The sequence below is a fragment of the Penicillium verrucosum genome (assembly GCF_028828655.1).
Source record: "Penicillium verrucosum strain IBT 35672 chromosome Unknown utg000004l_segment0_segment0, whole genome shotgun sequence".
NCBI classification, from domain to species: Eukaryota; Fungi; Ascomycota; class Eurotiomycetes; order Eurotiales; family Aspergillaceae; genus Penicillium; species Penicillium verrucosum.
In genome coordinates this window covers 251825-275071 of record NW_026643213.1, presented here as the reverse complement: position 1 = coordinate 275071, position 23247 = coordinate 251825, and the positions used below count along the sequence as shown (strand labels likewise).

The window sequence follows — 23247 nt, the reverse complement described above, 5'->3', positions numbered from 1 at the left end:
CTTGTTGCATTTGTCACGAACCGAAAAGGTGATTATATATAAACTCAAGTATAGGGGTTCTCACGTTTTTAAAATTGAACTCAATTTAGTCACATCAAGAAGTACTCCCTTGATCCTCTAACTGTAGATATTCGGCATGCAGCCGGAAGAGCAGCCTCGAACGATTGTCGTCCTAGGATCTACAGGTCATCAAGGCAGAGGCGTAGTCGAATGTCTTCTTCGCGAGCCGGGTTTGGAAACATGTCTCGTCCGTGCTGTTACACGAGACACCAAATCTCCTGCTGCTAGACAATTGCTGCAAGACTACCAAACCCCGGATGAGCGTCTCAGTCTCATCACGGGCGACGTTTATGACCTCGATAGCCTCAACAATGCTTTTTCGGAGGCATATGGCGTGTTTGCAGTTACTAGCGAACACAGTCCCCAGAGAATTGAGACGGAAGAGGATATGAAGCATGAACTTCAAGCTGGTTTGAACATCATATCTGCTGCGAAACTCTGCGAAATACAACACTTCGTTTTTAGCAGCTTGCCTAATATGAAGCAAGTTACAGGCGGCCGCTTCGAGAAACTCTTTCACATGGATAATAAATATATAATTGAACAATGGGCCAAGCTTGACTTAGCTGCTGTTACTTGTCTCCTTCCAGGTTTGTCTATTCCAAGACAAAGCAGCTTCGAACATACAACTAATGTTTATGTGAATTACCTGACAGGATTCTTTCTTACAAACCTAAACTGGCCCCAGTACTGTCGTCGCGGAAATGGGGTCGTCCGTTTTTGTCCGCCGATTCCCGGTGACAAGTTTGTGCAGTGGCTAGATCCGGTACATGACATGGGTATATTTGCAGCCAGTAAGTTGTTATTTTCTCTAACCCAACCGCCTTTCTATCACCTCGCCATCGACTTTGTAGCTCAAAGTATCGGAATATATATAGCTTGGCAAACTAGTGACCGAAAGCTGACAGCGCTCTAGGGGTCTTTGCACTCGGAGTTTCGAAAACAAAGAATAAAAACTACGTTGTAGCAGCGCCCAAGATGCGCATGCAAGATTTTGCAACTATTTTTACGCGCGTCACGGGTCATCAGGCGATTTATTCGCCGAGTACCTTGGATGAGTGGGCTGATATGGCGTCGGAAGTAGTCGGGCCTGGATTCAAAGAAGACATTCGGCAAATGATGGAATGGGCCTCAATCATGCCTGATGACAAGATTTGCTATGGGGCCCTTGATCCGACCGAGGATCCTTCTTGGGAGGATCTTGGTCTTACTGCCAGTAGCTTTGAAGACTGGCTAAAGCGTACTGGATGGACTGGGCCTTAAGAGTATTTGTCAAGCTTGATCAGTAGGTCTCTTCGAATTATATCACTTTGTCCGTGAGTAGTCTTCCTTGTCATTTTCCATCCGGGAGAGGAGACTTGTGTATACGAGGGACTTGCATGAAACTTTCCTCCACGTAGGACATGTAGTATGTGTTATATATATATATATAGTAGAGTATAATGGCCTCGGGTTGAATTGGCTAGCATTCAATTGAATCCATCACCCACTAGGGATATGAAAAGTACCAAAGTATTACAATACATTGACAGTAATAGGTGCGGGTGTGTATGGTAACCCGATATAACATGAAAATTCCCAACAGCAGGGGGATTTCGAACATGGACCAAACTTAAGCTGAATCTTAGCCAGCTAGCGCATATGTCACCCTGCGGAAAAGTGCCTTTACCACAGAGCCCGTAGGACAGGCTGGATCGCCAATTGACAGTCTCATGATCTTCTGGGTAATATACCCCGTATCTGATATAGAACTGGGTTGTACCCAATGGATCTCTCAAGATACCAAGGCAAGTTTTGATTCCAAAGACCTTAACAAACTCCGAGCTACCAAAAAGGCCATGTCGGACTTTCTTCCAAGATACTGAAGCGCACGGATCAAGAACTCGCAATTCTGCCGTACGCACTCAGTATACACATTTTGATCTCCCGAAATATCCAAACTCTCCAGTAAGATATACCCCGCCTTGGCAAAGCAATGGATCAACACGGCCGTCCACGGTTCAACTAGGAAGGCCACTTCACTGAGAGAATCATGGAAATGACGGTTCATGAAGGAATCTTGCCCTTGTATTGAAGCCCGGGCAAGTCCGCCGACTGCCAAGGCATTATTTGTTCGAAGCGTGGCAACCAAGTCTGTAGCTTGTCGAGCCTCACGTGCAACATCGGAGCCGAGCATGCATTTGTCAATGCTCTCTAGCACGTCTGCCAAAAGCATCACAGCGAGATGCCAGTGGCCGTCGAGGATGACGTACCACGACTGAATGCGAGAAGGAAGCAATTCGTGATTATTGACGCAATCGACCATGAAGTTCTGGTATATGGAATCCCAGTGTTGGCATACTGACAGCGTTTTCTGCACGACCTTTTCAATATGATCGGGACTTGCGCCTCGGTAAACCAGAGTTTGGAGCTGTGTTACTCGACGATACAGCAGCACTTTCACGGGAGTCGCTTCTGAAAGTATGGATGCGGCTTCTTCGTAGGAGCATGGCCACCTCGGCTGGTCTTCGTTCGATCCCTGACGTTCTATCGCAGAACGAAGGAATAAATCACCCCACACATCATTTTTCCCACGTACCTTGCTTGCTGTAATATCCCAGTGATCAAGGTCAATTTGATCTCCGCGATCAGCTATTGACGGTGAGGCCGATGTAACTTGACTATCTTCATCTGATACCACTAATGGACGCTGATACATCGCAGAACTTAGGGTATCAAACATAACGCCTAGCCAAAACATGAGATCTAGCGTTGTGCGGTGTTCTTGGCTAGTCAGGAGTGGATCGAATTGTGGAGGTTCTGAAATCTGTGGAACGCTTCCCGTTGTCGAGTCTATCGAACCTCTCCCAAGCTCTCTCACTTTGGGAGCAGCCTCTCGCTGCAGTCTTGTGAACTTGCGCCGAAAAGTGAAAATTTGGCGGTTGGCCGTTTCTAGGAATATTGGCGCACGATCATTCTCCAGAAGCTCGCCCAAGGTTGCGTCCTGTCCTTTGTCCAGAGGACTTTGCGTTAAAGAGAAAATAATGTTTGCGAAGGCGATACGAAAAGAGGGAATGTGGCTCGAATGCTCCAAAGCCTGGCGTGCTTCGTTCCACACTTTTTCTCGGATTGATCTCTCATCATGGTCGATTGCCGATGGAATCGTCGCACCAGTGCCCTTCTGCGCATGTTGAGTCCACTGCGATGCAAACGACATAATGGCCAGATGAAGTGCTCGAGCCGCCTTCGTATCTTCCTCCGCGCTTAAAGCTCTGCCCCGTATTGATGATGACACACGATCCAACTGACAAACCCGAATACACATCCTGTTTGACCAACTCGGTCCCCAGGCTTTCATCTCCCGGTGAGGAACCACCTGGCTGATTGAGTCGCTGTAAGGGCAGTTGTGCTCTGTCAACCAACATGACAAAGCATTCTCCATGCTGTCGTGGTATATGCGGACCAGGTTGCGTGACATTGTTGCACGAGCGCTTTGCTTGGCTGTATTTTCGGAAGCGATACAGAAGCTCCATTGAAACTCTGGGTTTGAATTACGATCAGACGCAGACTCTGGTGTTTGTTTGTCTTGACCCTGTTTCCACGCTGGAACCGTTGGTATGAGATGAGAGCTGGGTGCATATTCATGTTGCGGTGACAAGTCGTAGGTGCTCTCGGCAAAGCTTGGTGCCAGATTCAGAACCTCACACTGTGCGTCCGATTCCACGGAAGAGTCTGGAGATGCAAGTGGATTTGAACTACTTAGTTGCAAATCATATGGGATATCCATCGTCCAAGGAGATAACTGAGGCTGATCGCTACTTGGATTATTGGGTTGGAATGACTCGAGAAAGTGATGTTCCGGGTGCGAAGAGGATGACGAGGGATAATCTGAGATTTCGGGAGGGCTTAGCAATCCTCCGAGATTGGCCGGATGCGTTTGCACAGAGCGCAGTATCTCATCAAGAGCGTCGTTGTCAGAGCGTATGATCGTTGGGCTTGTGGTGTTGGTCTTGATTCGTTTCCGACTCCCTCTCGAGTCCACGTGTTTTGAAGAGATCCAATTGAATGTGCACTCCTTTTTCCATCGCGTGCAGTTGGAGCAAGCACTGAATTCGCTTTCTTGTCTTTCTTTCTGATTAGCGAAGTCAGCATTCACTGTTGATGATGCGGGAACATATTAACGAACAGGTGCGTCGCAGCCTCTTTTGCCCTTGCGACAAGGATCACAGCTATGAAGCTGACGTCGACGAGAGTCTTCCATACTAAGATATTGATTGTATTACTGGTGGTCAGCTGTATCTGTCAAAAATAATAAATGTGTGTCACCCCAATATGTAGAAAAGTACGAAAAGAGTGTTCAGGAATATGATATTTCAAATTTCCCCAGGGGAACACGTGAACTGCGGAGTGCGGAGTGAGTTTTTTGGGGTGGGGGAAAAAGTGGGGGAGCTAGCATCATCCGTCCATAGGGCGACACTTGATACATATCATTCATTTTCGGTCCAGTGGAACTATAATTCGAGTCTACTTCAGCCATTGTGTTTGATGAGATACTACCCTCAGACAGATACTACAAGGTGTGTGGTATTTTAAAATAATTTTATTGAAGGATAAACAATCCCAGAGTATGTATACGGCTAATGTTACACGACAGCTCAGGATTATGCGGAGTCATGGAAGCAGACCGGAGAATTGTCTTACCGAGACCGAGCCAATCGTATGAAACCCCCAATGCATGTCTCGGGTCCATCCGCCGCAGTGTTACCCTACAAGCTCACGGCAGGCAGATCCGTCTTCAATATGATCGCCCAGCTGAATACGTCAGGCAGCCAAGGGATTCTGATCGACATTAAGGGGTAGTCTGTACAATTGCCCCTCACAAGACTGCCGATTCAATTTCTCTTTATCCCGATCTAATGAACAAGCCCTCCAACTAATTGATGGGTATATGTTTTGCCGATTGGTCGAGTCACTGTCGACGATGACTTCTTCTTCTACCACGGACAAAATCGCCTACAGATTGAAACCTACACATTTTGTGCACTGGGTATGTTTGTAGAGTTGAGTTTCCATGATATGTACAAATGGGAAACGTAAAACAGCAGTTGAAAATCCTTTCCGAGATCTGATGCTCATGACTTGGAAAGCTGGATGCGGACGGTCTTTATCTCGGTGTAGTTCTCTAGGGCGTACGATCCAAGCTCTCGGCCTATTCCCGATTCTTTGAAACCACCGAACGGCATCTGGTAGTGAAGGGTGTTGTAGTTGTTAACCCACACGGTTCTGTTGGAAGAGAGATGTCAGTAAATTCATGCAGCCTGGAGAACCACTCTTCAATTTAATTGACTCACCCGGCCTTGACGGCGTTGGACACTCTGATGGCAGTGTTGATGTTCGTGGTGTGGACAGCTGCGGCCAAGCCTATTTTTTTTTATTAATCGTTAGACCGTGGGAACCAGATTGAATGTGGGAAATCGGGTAGTACTTACCGTAGTTTGTGTCATTGGCGACTTGAATAGCCTCCTCCTCGCTCTGGACCTTCTGCACTGTGCATACGGGTCCGAAGATCTCTTCTTTCACAATGGTCATGTTCTCAGTGACATCGGCAAAGACAGTGGGTTGAATGTAGTATCCTTCCTTGCCATGGCGACCGCCACCCGTGACCACCGTGGCACCAGCACTCTTTCCATCATTAATATAACCCATAATCCGGTCATATTGGATCTGAGAAACCTGTGGTCCCTGGAATGTCTCAGAATTGAATGGGTCTCCGACCTTGTTTTGCTCTGTGCGCTTCTTGAAAAGCTGGAGGAACTCGTCATAGATAGCTTCGTGAACAAGAATGCGAGAGCCTGCACAGCAACACTGTCCATGGTTGAAGAAAATTCCCAGATTGACCCATTCAACTGCTTCCTCTAGGTTTGCGTCAGGAAGAACGATATTCGGCGACTTGCCACCCAGTTCGAGGGTCACTTTCTTCAAGTTGCTGTCGGCCGCAGATTTCATGATCTGACGTCCAACCAGAGTCGATCCAGTGAAAGCGACCTTGTCGATATCCATGTGAGAGGCAATCGCCGCACCGGCAGTTCTTCCATATCCTGAGATAACGTTCACCACTCCGGGAGGGAATCCCGCTTCTTTGATGAGCTTAGCCACGTAGAGCCCAGACAGGGGTGTTTGCTCGGCGGTTTTCATGACAATTGTATTTCCAGTGGCCAGAGCAGGGCCGATCTTCCAAGCAAACATCAAGAGCGGGAAGTTCCATGGAATAATTTGGCCACACACGCCCACTGGTTCGTGGCGCGTATATGTCAAGCTATTGGGATCGGTGTCAATCGTTTGACCGTAAATCTTGTCGGCCCAGCCACCGTAGTAGCGCAGACACCCGGCAGCGCCGGTAACGTCGCCTTTGGCCATTGTCACTGCCTTGCCATTGTCGAGGGCTTCAATAGCAGCCAACGTTTCGATGTCGCGTTCCATGAAGTCTGCGAGACGAGTAAGAAGACGACCACGTTCGGACGGAGTGACTAGTTTCCATTCTCCGTTCAGTGCAGTGCGAGCAGCTTTCACAGCAATGTTGACATCATCTTCTGTGGCTTCATGGACGGCCACAATAGGTTTCTCATTGTGAGGGTTGATTGTCTGGAAGGTTTTGCCATCCACACCCTTGACAAATTCGTTGTTGATGAATCTGATAAGTTATGTTAGATCGTCGAAAGACGAAGTGAGCTTTCTTGTGGTCTGGGCTAACTTACAGTCCCAAAGGCTGCTCATATGCGAGCGCCGGAGTTTTGACAGTTTGAGAAAGTGACATGATTGAAGAATAAGAGTCAGATAAGAGGTGTTTAATAGAATGTAAGATATCTGAGATATAGGAGAATGCTAGAAAGTGAGATACCAGGTACTCTTATATGGCTAATGAGAAGGACCCTGGTGGCGAGAATTCTCGGGGCCGCACAGCGCGGGGAAGTAGCATTGAGTTCGATAAACGCCGGCCCGACATTTCTCGCTGTGTGGGGGGGTGCGGCTCCGCTCCAGTACCCCAGCTTTCCCTTTAATTTACATCGGTGCACTCCCCTTCGTCCGGACCAATAACATAGTCAGGACCTAAAAGCGGGGAATCCATCAACCCCGTGTTTTGGAAGTGTCCTGTGACGAAAGTGAATGTGGGGTACTGGCTGCAGAGAAAGTGAGACGTCCTATTCAATCCTCTTGATTTCATATCACCAGTTGACTATAACAATTTGCTCTCAACTATTCCCTCATACCCAAATACATAGAAATTTAACCTTTATTTTAGTAGACTGCAGATATTTATTTCGTATCAGTATTATGCTTCTTTATCCAGTATTACCCGCAATCTAGCGAGCTCATCCACCGCAATTTGGTTATATCCCCTAATCTAACACATGGTAGGTACGACGTATTCTCTCCTTGGACCCGGACCCCAAATACTGGGCCCACGGCTGGGTCGGCAGGGTGCAATGACTAACTCGATGACAACCTTGCTTGCAGTTCCCGAGTGTGTGTGGAGACCAAGGAAATGCAGAAAATAGCTCTAAAAACTTAAAGTCAACGTCTGCCAGATCTGGAATGGCAGAGCAAGATGATACGGTGTCTTAAATGGTTTCTTGTGTATCAATCGTTCAAAGTGAGTTAATTTCAGTATCTCAATTTATATTCACATAAACTCGCACGCAAGTTTCCACACCTATATACAACACACCTATATACAACATACTCGTGCAAAATCCGTGCTCGTATCACGTGTAATCAATCATGAATCCCCATTTACTCTGGCAACTCAAGCACATAGCGGCCAGCAATCTTTCCTTGTTCTATTTGAAGTTAGTTTGAGTCCCATATATAAGTGGGAGAACTTGACATACCCATAAGCTCAAAGATCTTAGGAAGGTCCTTCAAAGGTGCCAGCTTGAATGGAGCTTTGATCAAGCCCCGGGCGAAGAAGTCGAGAGCTTCAACGCCATCCTGTTGATTTCCAACGTAGCTTCCCTTAATAGTGATCATACGAACGACGGTATTAACCACAGGGGCCTTGAGGAATGCATCGGGGGGTAATCCAATGGCAACAATTGTTCCTCGGGAGCGAACGTATTCCGAGGCTTGCTGGAAAGGCTTCTCTGAAACAGCCAACAAGATAACGGCATGAGCACCAAGACCACCAGGGGTTGCCGCCTTCACGTCGGCAATTAGGTCTTTGGACTTGGTAAAGTCGACATAAGTCTGTTATTGTTTTCATTAGCTTCGACGTTCGCTGTGGAGGAATATCGGGGTATAGTGGTTTTGGAATCATACCTCAGTTCCAAGCTGCTTGCACATCTCCCTTTTCTCGTCACCTCCATCAATAGCAATCACTCTAAGACCCATGGCCTTTGCATACTGCTGGGCAAGTGATCCAAGACCACCGCCTGCTCCAACAATAGCAACTGTCTGGCCAGGGCGAACACCAGATTCCTTCAATCCTTTGTACACAGTGATACCGGCGCAGAGCACTGGAGCCGCTGCATCAAGAGGAACACCCTTAGGGATCTTAGAAGCGTGGGTAGCCTTTCCGACAGCATATTGCTGGAAGGTACCATCGACAGTGTATCCAGAAAGTTGCGCATGAGCGCACAGAGGGGTATCGGATTGTCTGCAGAATTCACACTCAGAGCAGGAGCCGTTGAGCCACTTAATTCCAGCGTGGTCACCGATCTCAAAGGTGTTCACGAGATCACCCTTGCCGACAACAATTCCAGCTCCTTCGTGGCCACCGACCAGAGGCATCTTGACTGGGATGGGCCAGTGACCCATCATCGCATGGTAGTCGGTGTGGCAAACTCCGGTGTAGCGAATCTTGACCAGAATCTGATCAGGGCCTGGCTTAGGAACGGGGATTTGCTTCAGGACAAGTGGTCCTCCGATCTTCTCGGCCACCTGCGCCCATTGAGTCTCGGGGACGGACATGTTGATGAGATGAAAATGAAGTTTGGGATGAGTTGTAAGTGGGTAGAATAAAGAAATGTTCTTTGGTCTGTTGAAGATTGTTTTCTGGGATTCAATTGCAGCTTTATAGCTGAATGTCCCGGGTGGGGATGTCTGGGGTAACAGAAGGCGAGGTGGACCCTGTCGCTTCTATTCCCAGATTTCCTACCATCTTGTGAACTTCGGTCGGCCCACCGGAATGCATCAATGGTTAGGAAGACTCAGGATACGTAGTGGGTACCGAGTAAATTGATTGGGAAGGAGTGATGTTTGACCTTCGCCTCAAACATCATACACGTCAATTTGGAACGCAGTGAGGTTCGAAGGTTAATGCGGGGAAGCTTTGCGGGGATCGCGCACGGCCCTCCATGCGGAGCCGCACGAGTAGCGAATGTGATTGGATGCAATGTTTTGAACCGAAATGATCTTTTGTCCGCATTCAGGACGATCTCCGGGATCACAGATGCGCTTAAGGGTATTCAGGAGCCTGAACAAATGAATGCTGGGGATGGTTTGTGGAGAAATGAACCATCCGAAAGGGGTTCAAATTACTAGAGCAGGGGAAGTTGGCGCTAATACAACAGATAAATTTAAAAATAGTACTTTTGACAAGGCTCAATACTAGCCTCAGCGACCGTGGGTTTTTATACGAATATTGGTATAATTACATTTCTGGGCTTCAAATCGCTAGTTATACAAGTAAAAAAGAAAATGACCAGCGAGGAAATTCTGGCAAAGACAAACGCCCGCAAATCGATCACCAAAGAGCTAACTCTCCTCGCCATAATCAGCAACTATTGGGTTCTTCAACTTCGTGTGGAAAGAATGTGCTCGACCACCCACTGCTGATAGCAAATCCGGAATATGGTTCGTCTCTTGCACGTCTTTGTAACTCCCCCAAGCTGTCTCCCAAGCTGTCGTCTGGAGCTTGGTGTGACCTCCCTTCCTCACTATCTTCAGATACGCTGGAAGATCTCTCTGACCACGTCGCAAATTCAGCATCTGAGAAAAAAGTCAGGAAATTGTCATTCCCTTTAGCGATAGTAAGCTCAGTAGGTTGATTCCGGAATTTGAAACTCGATCTTTCGGTGTAGAAAAAATTTGGATCAATGACTTCATCGAAGACTTCCTCAACTGAGTCGCTTCCGTAGTATTTGATATGTCCCTTATCGCTGGTTTCTTGTTCAATGATCTTGTTGCTACACTCGGTATTAATAGAGTGATGCGATAGACCTTGAGGAGAATTAAACTGACCCATAACTTGTGGTATTGGAAATATCTCGTTGAGACCGGGTTTTCTGCGGAGAGGTCACACCGCGACACCCATCCTTCCGTGATTTCTTCGTTTTTTCATTGAGATACTTGGGCGGTTTCCGGATTCCATCGACACATTGCGATCCCATGTTGCGTTTCACGCATTGCCCACAAGGGCGTTCATTTCCTACCGTATCTTGTAAGTTTATTATTCTCAAAATATGCTTGCTCGAGGCAATACGGCACAATCCTTGAGCTTACCGCATGTTTTATGGGCCTTTTGGCAATACAAGCAAGATCTCCTAGCCTTTTTGCGGGGTTGCGGGATCTGGAATTCGTTGCGGGATGCCATGCTCAAACTCGTAATCTTGAATTTTCGTGGTGTGGGGTCTTCAAGGGAAGCGAGATATAGTGTCAGGGTTATCGTTACCAGGTTGTATATATACTGAGGTGAATGGTTCGTTATGAAAGTCGCTAACACCAAGGGTCCCCAAAAGATACGGTCACCAAGGTGTTCATCAATGTAATATGTATATCTAAGGCCATGTGGAATTTGAGACGTCAATTTGAGCGGCTCCGCATTACGAGCAGCCTAGTTGGGATTCACAATGGTTGGGTCCGTTTCCCAGATCAGGACATCTGAGCTGTCTTCCACTTCAAGGTAATACGGGCATATCACCAACATTGGAAAATGCCAATATTGGAAAATGCTTCAACCAGCTTCCAAGGGTTGATTTTAGCCGTGCGGCTCCGCATGAAATTTCGGATCCGCATGGACCGAACCATACGCGTCGACTCTTGGCAAATAATCCTTCAACTCCATCTAAGATCCCTGATCTACATTCCCCACACAAAAAGAAAGTCAAATATAAAACTCTTTCGCATCTCTGGGGATCCGAAGCCCCGGCGCGAGAGTTTCAATGGCAGCCTTGCCTTGCGAGCGGGAAGAAAATCAATTCAGCCAAGGTAACGATCACCATGGTTAGAAGCCGGTGCATACGGGACACAGCATATCGTTATGCCCCATTGGTCAACCCCGGATTAGTTTCGCCAGTGGATCCACTGTCTACGTTGACCCTTTATTGGGTTCACTTCGTGTTCTGGGCTTATTCGACCTTGCTGCAAATCAATATATCTCACACCGACGGTTTGATTGGATGCGGTGGAAAGGAGTATGATTATGCTTTCCCCCTTTTAACAGTAAAATAAGCGAATATCAAATACCCCACAGTTCATACCAGCCAGAAAGTCTGGGGAAGGGTTAAAAAGTCCCACCATCCCCAGATGTTGAAGAACTACAAGGCCCGTTTCTCAGAGCTTCCATTCTCATTACCTACTTTAACATATTCTTCTGCATTTTGGTAGTAGAGATACATCTCAGCGAAAACAAAATGGACAGCGACATGAGTCAAACTGACGAGTCGAAGGGGGCTTTTCAAAACAGGGAGCACAATGGTCTCGCCACAGTACCAACATCGGTGACACTGTCAGCTGAACAATTTGAAAGGCTTTATTTGACTCCCATGAGGGTTCGCCAATCACCAATAGCCAGGAAAGTTGGAAATCCGACACCTTTGTGAGTTTCCCAACATTATCATCTTAAGCATGGCATTTTAATCTAACTTCATTGTTCAATATCCAGAGCGCTTGGAGGTTTCGTCATCACGACCACCCCCCTTTCATGTTGTCTGATGGCCTGGAGAGGAGCCAGTGGAAACGGAGTTGCTTTTATGTGAGACATCCAAGAAATCGGCCTGGGAGCTTCATCTAATGAACTGAATAGCGGTCCTATCATCTTCCTTGGTGGTCTTTTGTTGCTCATTACGAGTGTTCTTGAATTCATCATCGGAAACACCTTCCCCTGTGTTGTATTTGGAACTATTGGTATGTTTTTCTATCTTATTGAGAGAAGCCCCGATCGCCCGTTCATATTGCTGATACTTTATCAAGGCGGTTTTTGGTTTGCGTTCGCAGCCACAATGGTTCCCGCTTTCAATGCAGCCGGTCAGTTTGAATACACCATTCCATCCAAGTGGAGCTATCAGTTTGCTTATATTCTGTAGCCCCGTATTCCACGTCAACCACCGATACAGCTGCCGGACTAGCCAGTGAAGGCTTCATGAATACATATGGTAAGTGGAAAAAAAGCCCCTCGAATTCGATGAATGTCTCTAACAACACCAGCATTTCTATTCATAACTATGGCTGTTCTCATGTTAATTTTCATGATATGTGCAACGCGCATTAATGTGGTATTCACACTCATTTTCCTCTCCCTGCTCATGGTTTTCCTTCTTCTGTCGGGGGCCTATTGGGAACTAGGCCAGGGGAATGCAGCAGTTGGTGATCGATGTGTAAAAGTGAGTATCAATCCGAATCTTTATGATTTACTTTCTATTTTGACTGGATTCTGACTTGGCCTTTTTCCTCAGGGTGCTGGAGCTTCGCTCTTTGTTGCTAGTTTACTCGGCTTCTACCTGTTAATTGTTCAACTGTTTGAGTCCATAGGATTCCCATGCTCTTTGCCAGTTGGAGACTTGGCGGCATTCTGGACTCGCAATCAGAACAAGTGAGTCTCCTAACAGCTATCGAGTGCTTCCCGATTCTAACATAGTACAAGAGGAGAGGGAGATGATGTTGAACAGCCAGCCTCCCTTCACTAGGGTCCAATCTCATACGATGAATCCAGTGTTACTTGTTGATATATCTGGCCGTCTGGGATGTGCGGAATAGCTTCTGGCTCGCTTCCGTGGGCCAGATCTGCTTCCTACCGGCCGCCCCGCTTTCTGTTGATTCCATGTTATTTTACTAGTTTTTTTTTTACTGTGGAGCGTGATCTAGGCAATGATACAAGCCTAAGGGATATCCATCTTTACTGTGGGGTCCCAGGTCAGCTTCCCAAACCTGCGCACATTACTTGTGCAAACATGCGACCACTAAAATTAATATATTCTTTCTTGAATGTTTGACCTATGAATTGACCTAAGAATGTAGAAAATCTAGGTACTTAGATACACTGCCCGAGCTATAAAACTGAAGAATAGAATGACAGCTATAGGCAGAGCAACAGTTCTTCCTGTGTGTGGAAATACTGCAGTCTAACACCTCCCGCCAAGTCCGGGAATTGCCTATTCGGGCCGTATGAATAACATCAGCCTCGCGACTTATTCTCGCAATTGGACCTGAGATCTAGGTATCTCTCCGCGTAGATGATTTCGCCAGGGACCAAAACGATAATGAGGTGGCCTATAAACTTGCATTTTCTGACTATCTGCTACGATTTGAGACCACACCGGAGCCATGCATCCTTCAACCCGTCTACATATCCTAAGTCTTTTACATACCTCATTCGCTTGTCTATTTTATCGCTGTGTTCATCATCATCGCCATCATCTCACGATAGCCTCGCCATCGCCATCCGACCTTTTACCAGTATTTTCGTGGTTGCAAGTCGACCGACAGCTATTGCCACGGCTTCACTCTTCTGAGAACAACAACTGTACCTCATCTGCAGGGACACGTGTGACCTGTGCATCGTTCTCTCGTTCCAAGCACCCTGTTGAACAATCTCCCATGCTTGCATGCATGTTTGCTACAGACTGAGCCTTTTGCTATTGTTTGCTACAGATTCAGCAATGTTTAGATGGTTTTAGCAGGTATATAACCCCCTGCATTTCTAGTTTAATCAATTCCCACAAACAGTAGTATTCACTACAACACACCCGACCCCTCCAACTATCAGCATCCAACTTAGGCAGCTACATCGGGACTCTTTCCTTTCTTCCTCAACATGCACATATTGGGTTTCCCAACGGAGATTCTAATATTGATATCCGAATTTCTCGATGATGAGTATTGCATCAACGCACTCATTCAAACATGCAGACGATTTTACCTACTACTAAATCATTCCCTATACCGATTTAACGTGTGCTATTGGGGCGGTTGTGCTCTCGAGTGGGCCGCGACAAAAGGCTCGGAAGCAACTGCGCGATATGCACTGGAAGCTGGAGCTTCTCCACATGCCACTCGCGACCAAGAGTGGGTTCCGATGGCGCTCGCCTGTATGTTTGGACATGTACCTATTGTGCGGCTGTTAGTGGAATACGGGGTCGATCCAAATTCAACTGGAAGCTGGCTTCGATTCCGTGCTAGTGTCTATAGGGATTCTGTAGACTGTCTGTTGATACTAGCGGCTTCTGGTGGCCATGAAGATGTCGTTCGGCTCTTACTTTCTTATGGGGTCCCCCTGGCATCAAATTTGTACACCCTATGGATGGTCGTGATGTCTCATCACTTTTAGTAGCTGCAAAATATGGCCATTTGTCGCTTGTTAAACTCTTCGTCTCCCTTGGCTGTGATGTCCATATTGGGGCGTGGTGGGGCGCGGGTATTCTCGTTAACGCAGCCGCTGAAGGCCATTACGAAGTTGTTCGGTTCTTACTGGAGACGAATCCCAATCTAGAGAAGTCTCCTCTACAAGCTAGTAGTGCGCTACGTATGGCAGCTATGGGAGGTCATATAGAGACAGTTCAGCTTCTCCTAGAGCATGGGACGACTCCGACGCCAACTATGATAGGTTGGCGTCTACGTCCATTGATCGAGGCTGCACAACGCGAATACTATGCAGTAGTTGATACACTTCGGAACGCTATGGATCTTCCGGCCTTCATCGCACACGGTGAGCCTGATGACGATATCCATAGGGAGCTACTGTTAGTTAGCGCGGCGTGTGGCTGGGAAGATATAATTAAGGAGTTGCTTGACCGGGGCTGCTCGTCCAATTGTCCTAACCCTAAGAATCGGGAATGGGCCATGGAAAGAAAGCTCCAGGGATCAAGTTATCTTTCCACTAGGGGATACCCATTGCCTCTGACGTTGGCAGCCCATCGAGGTCATTACGGCGCTTTCAAGCTACTACTCAACCATACAATCGACTCAGACAAATCATTGCTTTATAGAAGAGAACCATACCCGCTCCTAGCAGCAATTGACGGCTCCCAGAGGCGGATTGTCAGTATACTCCTGGACCACGGGGTAGATCCGAATCACCGAATCCCCCCACAAAATACGCCGGTCTTTTTTGAAGCTGTCCAAGTGCCGGAAATACTTGAACTATTGCTCGATCGTGGGGCGGACCCTAGACTAAATTCAGAGTATGGTGTCGAGGAGGTTCACTGCGAATCAGTGTTTATGAGAGCGTTAAGCACTGGAAGTCTGGCCGCAGCGAATATCTTACAACAGAGGGCTTTATTCATAGAGCCCCGCTTAGGTACGGACTTTTACCCATTCTTTGAGGCGGCCACCTATGGTGGAGCAGCGATGATACAATATCTACTTGACAGCGGCTATAAAGTCGTGCCTGGGAGTCCCCAAGTTGGGAGGGCCTTGCACACTATACTGTCTCGGTCAGACACGTCATCCTTGACTATTCTGTTCGAGACAGGACTAGTAGGCAGCTTAACTACAATCGACAACAAAAGCCTGATGGGAGTGGTAGATTCACCAAGTGAAGACTGGGATGCTGTGGCTGCTACTCTGGATACCCTCATTGTACATGGGATTGATGTCGAAGGGGGGTCCTACTCCCCTCTGCACGATGTTCACACGGGAATGTCCAATCTATCCCAGCTATTATTAGATCGAGGAGCTGACCCCCTCAGAACTCATACAAACCTTGGCATCACCCCTTTAGGACAGGTGGCGAGGAGGGGGTGCATAAGCTTAGTGCGAATGATGCTAAAGGCTTTAGAGCGGCGGAGAGTTCCATTTGGGGAATTGAAAGAGAAGCTTATCGAGGCAGAGAAGCAGGCAGAGTTGGCCCAACAAGAACATTTGGGAGACGATGTGCTACCACTTCTACGCCGTTTCTACTGGCGAAAGAAGTACCAAGACTAGGCTGAGAAGACTGAAAAATATCTATTTCGAGATGCAAAGACGCCAATATCATTATTAAATGGATAAACCTCGAACTCAAGCAAAAGTATTATACCAGAATGGATAGTAAATTACAGTATATTACGGAAATTCATTGGACGACAAGCTTTAATACACTGTAATTTACATAATTTACCACTTTCATGCAATATATATAATCGAGAGCCTTCAACTTCTACATATGTATAGTTAGTTTATACTAACTACTATATGTTCGCTAGAAATTTATTTTTATAGATAACGTTAGTGTTGAACCCTCAGGCATGCATGCATGATTGTTTGCTACAGACTGAGCCTTCTTTTGTTTGCTATTTGTTGTTTATGTTCAGATGGTTTGCAGGGTATATAAACCCCTGCATAATTAGTTTTAGCAATTAAGAATCTTTCTTCTACTTTTTCCCTCTCAGTAGTAATCTATCATAGATTGCTCATCAGTTAGTTATCAGAGATGATAGATGGAATAACGGCATCTTCACTAAGAGTTATTTATCCCTCCACTCTGTAATTGCTTCAGGATTCGGGATAAGCGCCTGTGGCGCGTCCTAATGTATCTCTTTTGGCATTAGCTTGTTCAGCCGCAAACCCCACCAAGGGATATTTGATTCGATCATGATCATTCCGCCTTTCCCCCTGTGAAATTTATACGCCTGGGATAGATCTTGATCTTAGTGGATCCTATTGTGGACTCACTATGCGGTGGCTACCAGGTAATTATGCTTGGGCAACACATACTAGTTATGTAGTGAACTCCAGGAGTATTTCAATAACAGTCTTCCTAGTTCTCTCGAGTGTCATAACTCTCTTCGTTCATGGAACTAACGCCAAGCAATTCGAGCACTGGTATCTGTTCTACCGATGGACCGTAACAGGAGAAGGAAAGGCCCCCACCTGCCTCAAAGATTATGTGGACGCTGTCGAGATATTGGGCGCAAAAAGCTCAATGACATGCAAAAATTTGGCTAGCTGCATTTACAACAATACCCAAGAAATCGACAAGGCGGATATGTCATCTGCGCTGGTTCTACTCGGCCTTGCACCAACAGTCCTAGGACAGATGGGCCCAACCCTGAACCACAAAGCTCAAGTATGTTTTCAGCGCCCTCTCCTGGGGCTTTTGTGTGTCCTAGGCGCGCCTTCGATCGCTTTCGGGATGCCGTGGGCAAAGACGAATCCTATGAAGCCTATCGACGCAAACGCCTTTGCTTCTGGGGAGATGTGGTGTTTTAGTTAGATTAGCTGGGCTTTTAATTGCATTTTTTGTCACCGTATGCAGAAGCCTACGCAACAAAGGAAACCGCCGACACAGTCAATATGGATTATTTTACTAAAATATTCGATCGCGGCTGGTGCGGCAGTCAACGTTTTTCTTAACGCTTGGACTCTTAGTCGTCAAACGATTGTCAGCTGGAAATGCACGTCTTCATATCTTGAGTTTTTATGGGTTATCACCACATTGGTTCCAATTTTCTTGGCAGTAGTGGCTACGTCGGTCGAGCGATCTGAGGATATTCGGAGCGGGTTGAAGGGCTGGCCTTTATGGCCCAGAATCTTCTATTCTTTATCAAATATCGCTGGTGCTGTCCATGTTCTTTCGGGACGGTGATGTTTTCTTCGGTCCTTTTCATTGGAACATTAGATGCATTGGGAGTAGTCGGACGGTTAACAGCTTCAACCCTTGTCTGTCAATTTATCACAGCACTGGAGTTGGAGCGTGCAGCGGATACGGAGCAGGAGGTAAAGGACGTGGGGAATTTGGGCGCGGGATCAGGATTGAGCAAGTGAACAGGAGAGAGAGCCAGAGAGAAAAGACGCCATTATTTCAGAGGGAATGCCATGCTAGAGCTACTGAGGGCCCAAGGACTCGATCCTGAGAGGACTGCGAGCGCGAGTGAAATGAGAGATGGTGCGGTAGCGAATGAAACAAAGTGTTTCTTGGTAACTTCAAACTGAAGAGCTCTTCTCGCTCTCCGCAGCCTCGACTTTCCCCTTGCATGACTCTCTGGGCCATCGCGGGTTTCTGTAAAAGCTGTGCGATAGAAAAAATATAAACAATACCAGCATATTTGCAGTGCTCCACGCCGTCGGGTATTGATCCTTGATTTTCATGTAATCATCTATCTCATTGGCGCCGAATAAGATCACAAATGTGCCGATAGCGCTTTCGGCGGCCTTTCTATAAACACTGGCACTGCTGGGCGGCTCCATGATAGCGGAGGATAGTTGGCTTGTTCGATTGAGATAGATCTGTAAATTTTCAACGGAAAGACGGAGAGGAAAATCAGAAACGAAGAGAAGATTCCAAGGTCACAGGACGGAAATTGTAAAATCGACCCGAACACAGCCCTGTAGGGGCTTTTATAGCTTCCGCACTGATCCAACCAAGAATCGAACATCATTCGGGCTATTGCCCTAACCGAATGACGATCCAGTTCCGTCCATCATAACAGGGGTCCGATGCTAGCACGGGGCTGATAATATGAGTGTACTATCCACCAACCCGCCAGTGTCACTGATCATTGGCTGTCAAAAAAAGCGACAATCCTTGCCCCTGAAAACGGGGCCCCAGGGCGCCCGGGGTGGGTTTAGGGGCCGATTTGGCTGTTCAACCCGCAAATCACATGTATTTTGTACATTGTACTTCGATGATGCAGAATCTCAAAACCGAATCTCGTGGTTGTGTGATTTTGGGATACGAGACTCGTACCCCATGGTTCTGTTGGTCCGAATCTTGTACCAAACTGGATAGGGAAGGCGGTGTATTTGTTTCGAGATCCCACTGCTCACCAGCCACCAACTGATGAATATCCTTCCTCCTGGCTTTGATTCAACCCTCGTCCATTTCTTCATAGTAGAACGGCATTCGCCTGAATTGGCCAAATATTTGTACCATTTTCTTAATATATCAGACAAAAGATTTGAGTCACTATGTATGCATGGTGAACATCGTGTTACGTATCCACATACGAGCCACTATTCCCCACATTCCGCATGAGTCTTCATGACTCAACCAGCCCCGCCCCCAGGCCTCCACACCAATTGGTACATATATATATATATCTAACTGATCTTGCAGAGATCAATTAACAACCCAGAACAGTTCGAGCCATTCCACACAGTATATCAAACTCAATCACCCCCTCCAACTCCAATTCCTCTAAAATTCTGGGCACGGTGACACCCACAACCTCAACCACAACAATGTCACCCTCTACGACCCCGATGACCTTCTACGACATCGCCCTTGCACCTCCAGTCACAAAACACGCCTGCTCCCCAAATCCCTGGAAAAGCCGCTTCTCCCTGAACTTTAAAAACATCCCCTACAAAACAACCTGGGTACCCCTGCTCGATATCACCTCCGTCCGCGCTCCTCTCGAAATCCCCGCCTCGCGCAAATTCGCCGACGGATCCCCCTACCACACCCTACCCGTTCTCTCGGACCCTGCAACCGGACGCATAGTCGGTGACTCCTTTGAAATCGCGACATACCTGCAGGAACAATATCCGTCATCGGGGGCGGGGGATTTGTTCCCAGCGCAGGAGCTGGACTTCGTGTTTGCACACGACTTGGGGAATCACCCGCCAATTGCGGAGGCACAGGGAGTGGAGGGACCTGCTGCCGCGTACGTGAAGTTTAATACGAATGTCGATGCTGTGTTCAGTGCGAATGCGCGTGTGATTGCGCAAGGTTTCCCTTTTGATCCTGCTGTTGCGGAGGAGTGCAAGGCGATGTTCTCGAAGAGAGTGGGAGTGCCGTGGGAGGCTTTGGCGGTTGATGGGGAGGAGAAAGTGGAGTTATTGAGGGCGTTTGAGGAGGCCCTAGGTGGGCTTGCGAAGTTGTATAGGACCGATCCGAGTGGGCCGTTTTTGTTGGGGAGTAGGGTGACTTATGCGGATTTTATTGTTGGAGGGTGGTTGCGTATGTGTCGAGGCATGTTGCCGGGGGAGGAGTGGGAAGCGCTGAAGGGGTGGCATAGCGGTATATTCGGAAGGTTAGATGAGGCGCTGGAGGTGTTTTCACAGATGGACTAGTATCATTATATCAAAATAGCACAAAAGGGTTATTCCTCGGGACCGATACACGTATTTGGCCTGATCTAGGGTCATACATTGTGGTATCAAATGCTGCATATACCATCGAGTATACATGGAATATCATGGTAAAATAATGTGGTAGTGGTCGGTCGCATCACGCGCAATTATTAAGATTTTGAAGATATACCTAGGTACATATTCCAAGGTTAGGCAATTTGCTAAAGTAAGCTTGCTGAAGTAGACGCTCCGGAGCCGCTCTAATCTATAAATAGAGTCCCGCGGATAACAAGTAAATCCGAGGCCGAATCTTTCTTGAACCAACAGGCGGTTGGATGTGCCACACCACCACAGTATAGAGTCATTGGAATGGACTTTGTCTTCATCAATGTTAGAAAGCCAAAGGACGCCCTTCAGCTGGCCAAAGAACCCGAGGTCCGGTCTCATGTGACGCGATATCAATGGAAGCGATCTGCGCGTCGAGATAAACGACTCCGGAAGAAGACCTCGTTAAGTCCTCAAGGTGTGAATGGTCTGGAATGTGAAACCAGCCTGGAGTTGTACCCTTTTTCTCTGAAACAAGTCCCGATATCCCCTCAAATAGGAGGACTCAGGGTTGATCCTTTCCAATCATATCCTATCTCGGTTCAATCTTGGACTCCGTTGCTTGTCGATCACTGTAAGTCAATTTCTGAGTTGATCTGACAAGTGTGAGCTTGAATCTGTTAACATGGTAAGACTTGACACACATGGCAGTCGATATCCCCGAGCTTGACTTGCCTGGGAACCACGGCCTCTTGAGGACAGCTTGGTTTCCATTGGTGATGACCGATCCCGCTTTGTTCTCTGTCATTATGCTTCTTGCTGCATCGCATTATGCCTCCCTTCAGGGTTCTCCGGGCAATATGAAAATCGACCTTCTCGGTCTTCGCTACGAAGCTGTACTATCCATCAATCGCAGCCTTGAGCTTCAACGGCCAGAGACTGTACATGATGCTTTGATAGGGGCTATAGCAAAGATGGCAAGCTATGAAGCCATGTTTGGCAGTCTCGAGAATTACTATATTCACATGCAAGGTCTTGCGCGACTCATTGGTTTACGGGGGGGTCTCACATCACTAGGGCTAAATGGCTTGCTCCATCGGATTGTAGTTTGGATTGACCGCAACTCCGCTTTCTTGTATGCATCGCCGATGTATTTCCTAGTGGATACCACTTCGTCGATTCAACCTCCGCCAGATCCTAATCCTGGTCAATTTCTTGCAAGCTCCTGATCGGCAGAACAGTCGATCACTTTCCATTGAGCCAACGAAAATGAATTCCATGTTCCATATCGCTTATATATATGACGTCGGGACATAACGTATTACATAGTCCATGGGGACTTTTTGGTGGGGACTTCCTAAAAAGGTTATCACATCCAATGCGCGACCCACATATCACGACCAATAAAGCGATAGGGTTTGCGATCGCACTCCACATATTTCCTTTTGCGGATAACGCATACTAATGCGGAATGTGGGGACATAATGGGATACTGCAACTATATCACAGCCGATTCAGCTGCTCCTAAATATATAAGTAGGGGGTATATCCCTACCTGAGATTGCAGCTCTGCTACTCAATTGTCACAAACTTTGATTGTCAAACTTCTACGGCTACAGCCTACCTTCAATACCGAAATGGCTTCTTCTACTAAAGTCGCTCTTATCACCGGCGGTGTTAAGAATCTTGGAGCTCAAAGTGCCCTCGAGCTAGCTAGCGTGGGCGTCAATTTGGCCCTTCACTATCATTCACCCGGCAGTGAAAAGGCCGCATTGGCACTAGAAACCACTCTCAAGGAAACCCACCCTTCAATCAAAGTTCGCTTCTACCAAGGCGATTTGACCTCTGCAGCTGCAGTGACGAAACTGTTCCAAGACGTTGTTCGTGACTTCGGCCATGTTGATATTGTGATCAACACCGTCGGCAAAGTTCTGAAGAAGCCTATCACTGAGATTAGCGAAGAGGAGTATGATGCGATGTTCGCGTAAGTGATGGGGAAGTGAATTACGAATTCTTGCTATGGTTGGCTAATTATACATCTAGGGTGAACTCCAAGACTGCGTTCTTCGTTCTTAAGGAGGCCGCTGCTCATGTGACCGATGGCGGAAAGATTATCAGCATTGTGACTGCGCTCCTAGGAGCGTTTACCGGGTACTATACTTCTTATGCTGGTAGTAAGGCACCCGTCGAGCACTTTACTCGGTATGTTGTCATCCTTGGGTGGACCAAAGCCCCAAGCTAATAATACCATAGGGGTGTTTCCAAAGAGCTTCAGGCGCGCAGAATTAGTGTGAACAACATCGCACCGGGACCAATGGATACACGTAAGTCTATCATAAAAAACGATGAAATATTTTGCTCATTCAAATAATCTAACACTATATCCCAACAGCCTTTTTCTACGGAGAGGAATCTCCAGAAGCCGTGGAATTCCACAAAGCAAATGGCATGGGCAACCGGCTTACTATGGTTGAGGACATTGCTCCTATCATTCGCTTCCTTTGCACCGATGGTGCTTGGATTACCGGCCAGACTATTTTTGCCAACGGTGGATACACTACTCGTTAACTGAATTTTTGGTTATTTGTCGAATAGCAGTGGTCGAATACATGAATTTGATGGACGGCTACGGAGTTGTAGGGGTCCAGAAAGAGAGGAGGGAGAGGGTACCGGTGTGGGGCCTAAGACCACCACCACAACATAGGCATAAACCCGAATCCTCCAAATAAGCTCTCAATCTGAAACCCTTTCAATTTATCAATTTAGAACCTTCAATTGATCCCATTCAATCTATTCCTATTGCTATTATTACAGAGCGAATTCTCTCGAATAGCTCCCTACCGAGCGGCTTTATCAGTGTATCAGCGATATTGTCTAGGTACGTGTTGAACTATCTCACGACCCATTATCACATACTTCCACATGCCTCTATGTAGTAGATTAGTTCTCTTCCTT

The 23247-nt window shown here is 47.1% G+C and overlaps 11 protein-coding genes across 11 annotated transcripts; 6 read left to right on the top strand and 5 right to left on the bottom strand.

Moving 5' to 3' along the window:
* Positions 1–136: 136 nt before the first annotated feature.
* On the top strand, positions 137–1323 carry N7516_009595 (uncharacterized protein; the record flags this gene model as incomplete). The annotated part of the gene is made up of 2 exons (XM_057222314.1): positions 137–854; positions 977–1323. 2 exons carry the CDS (start codon positions 137–139, stop codon positions 1321–1323), a joined length of 1065 nt encoding a protein of 354 aa, XP_057069535.1.
* Positions 1324–1834: 511 nt separating this feature from the next.
* On the bottom strand, positions 1835–4300 carry N7516_009594 (Zn(II)2Cys6 transcription factor domain-containing protein; the record flags this gene model as incomplete). The annotated part of the gene is made up of 2 exons (XM_057222313.1): positions 1835–4171; positions 4226–4300. 2 exons carry the CDS (start codon positions 4298–4300, stop codon positions 1835–1837), a joined length of 2412 nt encoding a protein of 803 aa, XP_057069534.1.
* An 871-nt stretch (positions 4301–5171) lies between these two features.
* Positions 5172–6853, bottom strand: N7516_009593 (aldehyde dehydrogenase family protein; the record flags this gene model as incomplete). The annotated part of the gene is made up of 4 exons (XM_057222312.1): positions 5172–5322; positions 5391–5460; positions 5529–6730; positions 6795–6853. 4 exons carry the CDS (start codon positions 6851–6853, stop codon positions 5172–5174), a joined length of 1482 nt encoding a protein of 493 aa, XP_057069533.1.
* Positions 6854–7830: 977 nt separating this feature from the next.
* On the bottom strand, positions 7831–9006 carry N7516_009592 (zinc-dependent alcohol dehydrogenase; the record flags this gene model as incomplete). Its single annotated transcript, XM_057222311.1, has 3 exons — positions 7831–7877; positions 7929–8283; positions 8356–9006. 3 exons carry the CDS (start codon positions 9004–9006, stop codon positions 7831–7833), a joined length of 1053 nt encoding a protein of 350 aa, XP_057069532.1.
* Positions 9007–9811: 805 nt separating this feature from the next.
* Positions 9812–10427, bottom strand: N7516_009591 (uncharacterized protein; the record flags this gene model as incomplete). The annotated part of the gene is made up of 2 exons (XM_057222310.1): positions 9812–10223; positions 10279–10427. The coding sequence occupies 2 exons, from the start codon at positions 10425–10427 to the stop codon at positions 9812–9814; spliced, it is 561 nt and encodes a 186-aa protein (XP_057069531.1).
* A 1242-nt stretch (positions 10428–11669) lies between these two features.
* N7516_009590 (uncharacterized protein) lies at positions 11670–12941 on the top strand (the record flags this gene model as incomplete). The annotated part of the gene is made up of 8 exons (XM_057222309.1): positions 11670–11854; positions 11921–12010; positions 12062–12162; positions 12229–12282; positions 12342–12410; positions 12463–12638; positions 12711–12847; positions 12899–12941. The coding sequence occupies 8 exons, from the start codon at positions 11670–11672 to the stop codon at positions 12939–12941; spliced, it is 855 nt and encodes a 284-aa protein (XP_057069530.1).
* A 1609-nt stretch (positions 12942–14550) lies between these two features.
* N7516_009589 (uncharacterized protein) lies at positions 14551–16176 on the top strand (the record flags this gene model as incomplete). Its single annotated transcript, XM_057222308.1, has 1 exon — positions 14551–16176. One exon carries the CDS (start codon positions 14551–14553, stop codon positions 16174–16176), a length of 1626 nt encoding a protein of 541 aa, XP_057069529.1.
* Positions 16177–16906: 730 nt separating this feature from the next.
* On the top strand, positions 16907–17446 carry N7516_009588 (uncharacterized protein; the record flags this gene model as incomplete). The annotated part of the gene is given in 3 exon segments (XM_057222307.1): positions 16907–16922; positions 16995–17299; positions 17312–17446. 3 exon segments carry the CDS (start codon positions 16907–16909, stop codon positions 17444–17446), a joined length of 456 nt encoding a protein of 151 aa, XP_057069528.1.
* A 710-nt stretch (positions 17447–18156) lies between these two features.
* On the bottom strand, positions 18157–18420 carry N7516_009587 (uncharacterized protein; the record flags this gene model as incomplete). The annotated part of the gene is made up of 2 exons (XM_057222306.1): positions 18157–18232; positions 18266–18420. The coding sequence occupies 2 exons, from the start codon at positions 18418–18420 to the stop codon at positions 18157–18159; spliced, it is 231 nt and encodes a 76-aa protein (XP_057069527.1).
* A 993-nt stretch (positions 18421–19413) lies between these two features.
* Positions 19414–21521, top strand: N7516_009586 (uncharacterized protein; the record flags this gene model as incomplete). The annotated part of the gene is made up of 2 exons (XM_057222305.1): positions 19414–20038; positions 21004–21521. The coding sequence occupies 2 exons, from the start codon at positions 19414–19416 to the stop codon at positions 21519–21521; spliced, it is 1143 nt and encodes a 380-aa protein (XP_057069526.1).
* A 408-nt stretch (positions 21522–21929) lies between these two features.
* Positions 21930–22860, top strand: N7516_009585 (uncharacterized protein; the record flags this gene model as incomplete). Its single annotated transcript, XM_057222304.1, has 4 exons — positions 21930–22276; positions 22336–22494; positions 22546–22616; positions 22685–22860. 4 exons carry the CDS (start codon positions 21930–21932, stop codon positions 22858–22860), a joined length of 753 nt encoding a protein of 250 aa, XP_057069525.1.
* Positions 22861–23247: the final 387 nt, after the last annotated feature.